Below are 9,776 nucleotides of genomic sequence, written 5' to 3' on the forward strand. Positions count from 1 at the left end.
GATTGCTATATATCCAATAAAAACGGATCGAATTTGAATTCGATTAGTAAATTTGATATCCATATTCGATGGATATTAAAAATTAATATTCAAATTTGAATCTGATTAAATATTTGAATATTCGATTTGATTCGAATTTAATTAATTAATTATTTTAGATAATTAATAAATATATAAAATAAATATTTTATTGATATAAAGTATATAAATATATAAATTATTTATATAACTTAATTATTATATATAAATTATATAAAATATTTTATATATTATACATAAGAATTAAATAATTGATCAAATTTGGATATTTATCGAATTGAATCAGGTCATATTCGAATTCCAATCCGATTAACTATTTGGTATGTATAGGATGTCCGAATTCAACCAATTAAATATTCAAATTATTCGAATTCGATTCAACTATATCAAATATCGAATTCAAAACCAGATTTTCGAATATCGTTTTCACCCCTACATTGGTGATCCCATCCGATCCCAATCCCAACTCGAACTTACGTTATCTAAGTTCTTGATTCAAGTTTGACACTTTGGCATATCCAACCCCTTCTGGTAAGGTGCCGTGCTTTTTTAGTCTTTCTTAAATGACTTCTCCCGTGGAACTCAAAAGCCAATTAGCCAATCTTTTAACTTTTTTAGACGGACCTTTTCTGCTTTTAGATCCGATAAAAGCCCTTTTCCAAATGGGTTTTTTTCCCGTACCTTCCAAGAAAAAGCTCATTGAAGAAACACCCTTAACTGACCTTGTGCTGCTGAATTATTTTGGTTGAAGTTTCTACCGTCCTTGAGCACAAATCACCGCCACCCAAGTCTTCAAACCCAATCCGGACTCAACCCCAGTACCACACACATCCAATACTACATGCCCAATATTGTTGGATTGGTGGTCCAAACCCAAGTACCCAAGTACACGCAACGTCATGGGGCTGGGGCGCGCACGGAGATATATGCCTTGTCTTCACAACGGAATCAGAATGAATTCAGCCTTCTGATGAGTGATGACGCTTACATATGCCTTCGTTAGCGCGCCATATGAGGAAGGTTGCTGTCTTTTTGCAACTCTCACTCTCTCTCCACATTATTCTCCTCTGGTTACCATTTCAAGAATTAAAACCGATGTTATTGAATTGGATACTGTAACTCCTCCCCCCTTAGTGCTTTTCTTTGATTTTATTTTTTCAAACTTGGAGGACCCTTTCAGCACCATTTCCCTATCAAACTCAACCTCTTCGTTTATCATTCGCTCACTGACTCTCTCTTTCACATTGGTTTCCATGTCCACCTGCGAGAGAAGAGGTGAAGAAACGATGTGCACGCCGTGGACAATAGCAAGGCTGATGGGATGGCGGCTTCTGGATTGGGCGTCGGGTGTTTTCACTTGCAGGATTCCTTCGGGTAAAGCCAAACTTGATCTGGTTTAAATGAACAACAGCATTGTCCTTGTTTGACTCTTCAAGCATCCTTCTCCATCCCATCTTGTAGACTGATGGATTAAGAAGAGCGGATGGATGCCAATAAACTAGTTTTGGTGACTATGGTGATCTCTTTACCCTGTTGAATCAGGCCGGATAGGATTTCAATATGCCATCAAGAATCGTTTGCAACATTGGTTTGACAAAACAATTCCATCTAATGATCCTAACAATTCAACTTTTCTGATTTCATCCAAAGGGATATATTTTTGGTTGGTGTTTTTGTTTTTGGGTGGCAGGAAACCGGCTCCCCCAGGTCCCACTTTTTGTTTTCAAAGTAAAAGGTGTTTTGAAAATGAAAAGCTCGATAAGCATTTCTCCGAAATATTTGTTATCAGTGATGCTTAGTTTTGAAATTGGGGCCAGGGGCTCTGGTTTAGTTTTGGCTATGAAAACATGATTTTGGATCAAGATCCTAGGTTTTTGCTTCTTCTGGCGAGGATTTGCAAATTTGAATAGAATTTTACCTTACAACTAAGAAAGAAAACTACTGTTACTGTATATTGCATAGCAGAACGTTTTTTTTGGGTATTGAACAGCTACAAGTTAGAACATGGAAAATGATATTAAAGCATCTTTAGTCTCCTTAGTTTCTTCTTCAAAATTCAGACAGTTTTGACTAGATACTTTGATGGTTATTTCCGCCACAGAATTAACATTTCATGTTTTCATTTGGGTCAACATTTTTTTTTTTTTTTTATGGATTCACAGATGACGAACCAGATAATTTCCACCCTTCTGTACCGCCACCACGTGAGCCCGCCGAAACCAGAGTTTCTGAAGCGAAGGATGAGACCCGATACTATGAGATTGACCACGACTCGTTTCTCGCCCACAAACACAACCCAGATGGAAAAGTCCCCGGTTTGACCCCAACTGGAGATTCTGGACAACCGGATAATGAGGTGGACTCACGCCGGCCAATTTTCCGAGAGGAGGACTACATCGTGTTTTGCTTCAGGAAGGATGGAGCCATTCACATCATAAAGGATGAAAGGTCTCATAACCTCGAATGCAGAATTAGACAGTTAAGGACCGTTAACCGTAAGGTTGGTAAAGAACCCAGTCTAAATTTCAGTTTATTTGCATAGATCCAATCTCCAAGTGAAGCTAATCAGCCGGTTACTTTGCTCTTACTTCTAATGTGATATTTTCTTCACGCTCTCTTGGTATCGGAACAGCTTGTTTATGGTGATCAGGATGCGGACCTTGTGGACAAAAACAGCAATGGAGATGTGTTAAATAAAGATGGTGTTGATTTTGAGGCAGCAAGATCAGATGGGAAGGTCTAGTTGTGTACTCTAACAATTCTTTCTGCGCAACATCATCATCAGATGGAATATATGCAATGTTTTGTTGTGGTTACTGCATATTGAATCGTTGTGTTTGCTCTTCTATGGATCTGGTTTTTGGCTTTATAAAGCTGGAAATAAAGAGATTGGTTATTGTTGTGAACAGGGTGAAGATGGAGAAAGTGTTTACTTTGATTCCGAGTCGACAACAGCAGATATCATAGGGGAAGAGCAACGTGACAGAGGTGAAGATTTTAGAACAATATCCCTGGAATCAAGCATCTCTGTTGAATCGGACAGCAGCGCAAGTTCTTTTGCGTTCCCTGTGTAAGTTGGATGAAGTTATCGTCAGCTCCACTAGTTTTGGGTTTTATGAGGTTGTTCTAATTTGAGTTCAGACATGCAGATTGAGGTGGGAGTGGACTGGGAGTCCTGTGAAGATGCCAATGTCGGAGGACATGAATCTAAGGAAGCAGAGGGCCTGGTGTATGGGCCTTCACTGTTGTAGATATTGAAAAGCTTGAAAATTTTCAATCCCTTTAGCACAACCATATAGTTTAGTACTTTATTAGTTTTGTTCCAGTGGTGCTTTCGTTTCATCGTCTTTTCTTCAGTGTTTTGATATGTTCATTTTTCTCTTTCAAAATTAGTGTTGATTCCGAAATCGGAGCTGTGGAAGAAGTCATATGTCTAGAGGGTGTAGAAAGCAACAGTTTATTTATTTTGACAGATTTGGATTTTTCTTGAAGGTCCACGAATTCTTGGTGGGCCTCCAAGAATTCCTTAAGGCCTATATCACTGTCGTCTGGTTATGGGTTGTTTCCCTTTTGCTTCATCATTATTCGATGGCATGAAGCTTGAGGGTGTTCGCCAATATGTATGAATTATGATTTTTTTTAAAAGAATAAGTGCAAAACACTTGTCATTTGCTACATCATCAAACACTCAAGTTAATGAGTGATGAATACCATAAGACTCACACAACTCAACACAACTCCTGCTGGACTATAACTTCATACTACATGATTTTAGTTAGTTCAACTCAATAAGTGCCAGTTCAGCATTGTAGACGCGATTAACAAAAATAAAAAGTTGTTTGGTTGAGCTGTTTATCTGATAAATGGCTCTCTCAAAAACCATGTAAATTGTTTATCAAAAAACATTAAATCTGACATTTTTCATTTTCAAGACCGTTTTTTACTGTTTGGCTTATATGGGACTGATATAAATTGTTTATCAAAAAAACACTAAATCGTACAAAACATTTAAAGCAGATTTTTTGTCTTGTTTTTCAAGACAAAATCGTACAAAATGTTTATTTTATAAACACCATCAATGCCAAACAACCCCTAAATGAGAGACAACATGGTAGCGCTCACTCAATATCAAGAGCTGCCACGCTGAGTAAACTGGTGCTACTGTTAACTGATCGGGTCTGGTCCAGGTCAGGGGTAGATACAGTCCCGAACCAATAAGTAAATATGGAGAACCAGTCCTGAATATAGGGTCTGACAACCAATAAGTAAATATCAGGACTATCATGTTTTCCACTTTTATTTTTTGATATAATACGAGAATAACTAATGAGCTACCCCCCTCCTGAGTTGGCATGTTTCCCACTTTTTGGCATCACCTTCTATGAAGTGAGAGGCTGAGGTTTTCCATCACCATTATATTTTCACACCGTAATAGAACCCATGGTAATATTACGAATATTACAGAAATGTTCCATTGGAGTATTTTAAGACATTGAAAAGAGTTGATGGAAAAAAATGGGGAAAAGCATTTTTATATTGAGATACAATTATGAACAATGACAAGTCAAAGTAACTATTTCACAAGCCCTATGATGGTTTCACATATTTAGGGTCTTGAACCAAAAAAAATCTAAAAAAGTTAAAATGGACAGGCATTTTAGAGGGGGCTCTGTAAACTTGAAAGCTCTTTTCCATCAACTTTCTAATTGTTTGTTTTTGAGAACAAATGATTGAAGATGTAACCTTGCCCTGGCTGCAATAGCAATCGATTCCTCATCTTGTTTTTCTTTTGCAGCAGCGACAGCTGTAATATATGCGCTCCTTGCTTCCTCCATTTTCCCCATATCCATCTCATCCATATCATCCTGTTCAGACCAACTCAGATGTTTTAGTCAAAGATCAAAACCAACTAGAACATTCAGTCTAAACAACCTACTAGTTTTTCTGTTTTGCTTGGCATACATTGGACAACCGAGCATTGAAAATTTTGCTTGCTTCTAAATCACAAGAAGCAATTAGGAAGAAGAAAAATAAAAAGGGGCAGCTCACTTCTTTGTCGATTATGGTTTTAGTTGTATTTGTTCAACCACATATCTTGCTTATTGTTTGTTTTCTTTTTCTCATTTATGAGTTTGTACAATATTTTGCTTCATGATATCATCTCCTAGGAAGCTAAGATACTTGCTTTTGAAAAAACAAATAATGAAAAGGTGTTTTTCGAAATAAATTAAGTGGTCCTACCAGATCTATAAGGCCATAATGTTGTTAATATTAACTTGGTTCTCTTATTCTTCTTTTGTTTTCTATTCGATCGGTTGGTATGGTAGTAGCTCCAGTCTTTGTGATATTTGCTTCTAACTAAACAAAATGGGACTTGTTATGTGGAAAAGATTTAAGGAATCAGTATATGTCTTCAGGTAGCATATGCAATCAAGAATAAATTCTTCACAATAAGATGTTTCCTCTTTTCAGTTGTTCCTCATCTCCCTTCTTTACAGCATCACACAGAAAATAGAGATTGTTATATATGACATTCTATTAAACACATTGAGTTACTCTGGAAACAATTTACATAAAACACTCAAATACCAAGATCTAAATCCCTGTACATATTGAATACCTGCCATTCAATATCCAGCCCAGCACAATCACTTAGGAAATGCTTGTTGGCATATTACCTAAGATTCCGCAAAATGAGCCTACTACATAATTCATAAAATAGACGGAGCAAAGCTGACCATATATGGAAGTGGATTCAAACAATAAAGAGTGATATCATAATCTTCAACATATGCATTGGAATCATTCTTTGTCAAGCCTTCAAATAACAGCATGAATGATGAAATCTCTCCTTGCATGGAACCTAGCTCTTTCTGCAGCTTCTCAACTTTGCTGTTAGATGTCATTGCTTCCCATTGTAATTTTCAAGAGCTGCTTGCTTGTCTGCAAGCTTAATCTGTGGAAGAAGCCAGCTATTAACTGTTGTGAAGTGATTCTGTACAAATACAGACTTTCATGCATGCTCTCCAACAAGCATATACAAAATAGTCAATTAATGGTGTAATCCATATTGTGAAACAAAATCTGAAATTTGAACATAAGCATGCAATGTCTATCCAAATGTCAAATAATGAAGCATACCTCTATAATAAAAAAACAGAAAATATCTCATGCATCAGTACTGGTAATAGGGGGAAAACAAAGGACTACAAACACTACATACCTTGCAAAATCAGGAAGACTGGATCAGAAACTCATGAGAGGGACTGATTAATGAAGTGTCTAGAAAATTTGACTAATTTTTCACAATTATATCTAATGTTTTTTTAGCCAAATCCATATAGTAGGGGCAAGGCTTTGTTGAGTTGAGATGAGTAATGAGTTGAACAATGTTTCTTTCTTTTCTTTTTGATGGGGCGAGGATCAGAAGATGGGTGATAAATTCATTTCACTATTTTTACAATTAACTAGGCAGTCCTAATAAAATCTAGTGTTGCATGACAGAGACATAGGAGTTGTAATCTGTTACAGTCGCTAAAATGTTAAAGTGATTGGTTTGACGTGTTCCATCAGTCTTAAGGCTTTTGGTGTATTGGTCAAGCATGCAACATTTGGTATCTGACTATCTGAGGCTATCACCATGTCTCAAGTTCGAATCATGGAAAGGGCTATCTGGGAGAAGAGCTACCTAGAGTAGAGTGAAAGCCGTCACGGAAACAGCTACCTGGAGCCGAGCAAAAGCCACCACAGGGAAAGGGCTACCTGCTGCTAGAGGTGAATCATCGTGGAAAGAGCTACCTACCGCTAGAGTGAGTGATGTTGTGAAGAAGGCTACCTACCATTAGAGTGAAGCAGCCGAGACAGTGGAAGTGGAAGTGTTGTAGTATTTTATGGTCCTAAATTTTAAAGTGTTTGGCTTGATGCATTCCATCAGTCTTAAGGCTTTTGGCGTATTAGTCAAGCATGTAACAGAATACAACACATCTCCTAAGGGTTTGACTCGGCAAGATGAGAAAACATGGACTCATAGACATGTCTATGAAAAAGTATATGCTATTAAAATAATTCAATTTTTTTGAACCTACAAAAAATGTTGCCTTTGTTAATAAGTGGCATTTAATACCATAGATGGATTAATCTTGTAGGTTAGTTGTTTATTTATGTCAAATAAGTTAGGAGATAAAAAGGAAATGTTATGTAGAAGGGTCCTCAAGAATCCATGGAGTGTCAAGACTCGGACACGTGTCCAAGATGACATATCATCCATTTAGGAGGTTACATGCAACACTGATAAAATCAGGAATCAGGAACCAGGAACTCACTGCAGTAAAACATTTATCTTTTTTTTCCTTAAGAAAATGGGGAAAAATGAAGAATCATAAACTCATCAGAACATAAACTTGCTGGAGTCCATCCAGTGATTCAGAAATATGAATGTTTCTTTAAATAAAAAATGCCTGATGAGTAAATACTGAAACATCCAGTCTTCGCATCATATATTTAATATTTCTCATATAATTCAAACAAGTATGAAGCCTATTCCTACAACTTCAACTACTCATCTTAAGTTGGATTTCTACTGTAATTAGGGCTAGTTTCTGGAGTGTTCATAGAGAAAAGTATCAAAACTAGACAGGTTATTATCAGCAGTGGCTGGTATGAAGAAAGCCTTTTATCTTTGATACACTAGAAGAGAAGACAAAGTGCAATTTTGGCATTAGGGCATTGAACCCAGTTATCTCCAGGTTCTGCAACCTAGTTGCCCCATAGTAATCACAGGTGTAACTAGTGCTAGGAAATAAAGTGAACATATAACTACTGGCAGGAAAAAGGAATAATGAATGTTCATTCTTAAAATGCAAGAGAATCATAAACATACCTTTGCATCAGATAGTTGTGACTGTGCAGTTTTAATCAAAGAGTCCTTTTCTGCCATCTGACGTCTAAGTTCATCAAGTTTTGCTTGAACTGCAGTCATTTGGTGCTTTGAATTCTCCTCCAATTTCAGAAGCTCATCTTTCTCTAATAATTTCTTCTGTAGCTCCTCTACTTGTTTCCTCAATAACATCAACTCTTCCCTTTCCCTTTCTGCCACCAGTGACTTTGATGAGAAAATTGACAAGTCATCAGAACATGCATCTTGGCTAGCATTTTTGCCAGGTCCCTTATCCCCAAAGTCCCTTGGTTTTTTAGTTGAAATAGATTGAGCTGCTTTCCTACCTTTCGGTTCACCAATCTGTAAATGATTGACAACCAATGTGAACATCCATTTCCATAATCAGGAGATCATAATTGTGAACATTGAAGCCTCCACTCCAGATATGACTAAAATAGCAAAATGATTCGATCTACCGATCTAGAGCTGACATAGCATAGAAATATAGAATATAGACATTAAACAAGACAATAGCTCCAACAGAAAGGTTAGCATTAGAAGTCCACTTAATTGTCAGTGCCAAGTGATAAGACTTTGCCAATTTGTATGTTGTAGGTTGTTGCCTTATACATGGACTGCAGATCTTGCTCATTTACTATCTTCATGAAACATATTTGTTGTCTTTAATCTAGTGGACTTGGTATTCGTCTATTAGACTCTAATACTTTTTTTTCCCTTGATTATAAATCATAAAATTGCTTAGAATCAGTTCATAATCCTTAGTCCTTATACAGTTAACGCACATCCAGCAGCATAATAAATCATGTCAGAAGGAGTAGAACATAAAAGAGAACACATGTAAAACACAAAGCAGATGTCACCCATAAAATGGGATGCTTCAGGTTAAAATTGTAGAGCACCTATATTACAGTATAGAGAAACCATAAAATTAGCAATTATATACAGAGAAACCATAAAGAAACACCAATGATCCATACTTCAAATATCATCACTAAATCAACAGTGAGAGCAATACTTATGACTGAAACGGCACATAAGTTCTCCGCACTTCTCTAGAAAAGGTTCAAAATCTATATTCCCATTTGGTTAATTTGACATAAAAATAAAAAATCCAAACGAATTTATATTCCCATTTGGTAAATTTGACATACAAATCGAAAATCCAAATAAAAAATCTTACTTTTTTGGTATAAGATTCTCTGCAAGGCGTCTTTGTGTAGACTAACGACGCACGACGTGTGAACGAAGTATTTGCTCTCCGGTCCTGAACAAATAAAGAATGAAAATTAATATATAAACGGAACGCAATTTTTACAAAATGGAACAAAATTGAGCTAAAAATGTTTCTCAAAAATCTAACGCATAAAAGAAAAAATGAAGAAAAATAAAAAAATCAAATGCACATGAAGATCCCTTTGAAGCATCAAAGTAATGAGCTTACCATGAGAGACTCAACAAGCGGGACCATCTCGACGAGGTTCTTGTAGAGTACTTTGTCAACATTGTTGTTACTTCCATTTCCATTAGAAAGGGAAGAGTTAGCTCGTTTGGAGAGGAGGGGAGATGAGTGATCTTCTCGCGAAAGCCATGATTTTGGGTCCCCAAAGCCTTCCTGCAGGTCGACAAAATGCTGTTGCTCGAACATTTGCTCTGAAGATCGATTTAGCTCTAAAGAAAACAAAGAAACGCTAAAGAGCTCGAAAAATGCTCTCTCTTTCTTGGTAACACAGCAAGGTTTGAAACTTAACAGAGACTTCGCTTCTAGATCATGACTTCCTCCTCTTTCTCTCTATTTCTGAGGACAGAGATTTTCAATACTCAAGCAAGAAATGATTCAGAA

The 9,776-nt window shown here is 36.7% G+C and overlaps 2 protein-coding genes across 4 annotated transcripts; one reads left to right on the forward strand and one right to left on the reverse strand.

Annotated features, from left to right (window-relative positions):
• Positions 1–318: 318 nt before the first annotated feature.
• On the forward strand, positions 319–3,708 carry BASL (breaking of asymmetry in the stomatal lineage). 3 transcript variants are annotated; one of them, XM_088904521.1, is made up of 6 exons: positions 1,022–1,154; positions 1,313–1,413; positions 2,202–2,539; positions 2,672–2,776; positions 2,949–3,109; positions 3,189–3,708. In XM_088904521.1, exons 1-6 carry the CDS (start codon positions 1,030–1,032, stop codon positions 3,295–3,297), a joined length of 939 nt encoding a protein of 312 aa, XP_088760647.1. In that variant the 5' UTR covers positions 1,022–1,029; the 3' UTR covers positions 3,298–3,708. The 3 variants fall into 3 exon arrangements, with proteins under 3 accessions (XP_010257930.2, XP_088760646.1, XP_088760647.1); XM_010259628.3 differs by having other exon boundaries at positions 319–1,413; XM_088904520.1 differs by lacking the exon at positions 2,672–2,776 and having other exon boundaries at positions 321–1,413.
• A 749-nt stretch (positions 3,709–4,457) lies between these two features.
• MPB2C (movement protein binding protein 2C) lies at positions 4,458–9,776 on the reverse strand. The gene is given in 6 exon segments (XM_088904427.1): positions 4,458–4,904; positions 5,778–5,959; positions 5,962–5,995; positions 7,919–8,275; positions 9,117–9,200; positions 9,378–9,776. Coding segments are annotated over 6 exon segments (1,032 nt in total). The 5' UTR covers positions 9,582–9,776; the 3' UTR covers positions 4,458–4,733.

Source organism: Nelumbo nucifera, chromosome 4 (genome assembly GCF_055504915.1).
Source record: "Nelumbo nucifera cultivar China Antique chromosome 4, China Antique-T2T, whole genome shotgun sequence".
NCBI lineage: Eukaryota > Viridiplantae > Streptophyta > Magnoliopsida > Proteales > Nelumbonaceae > Nelumbo > Nelumbo nucifera.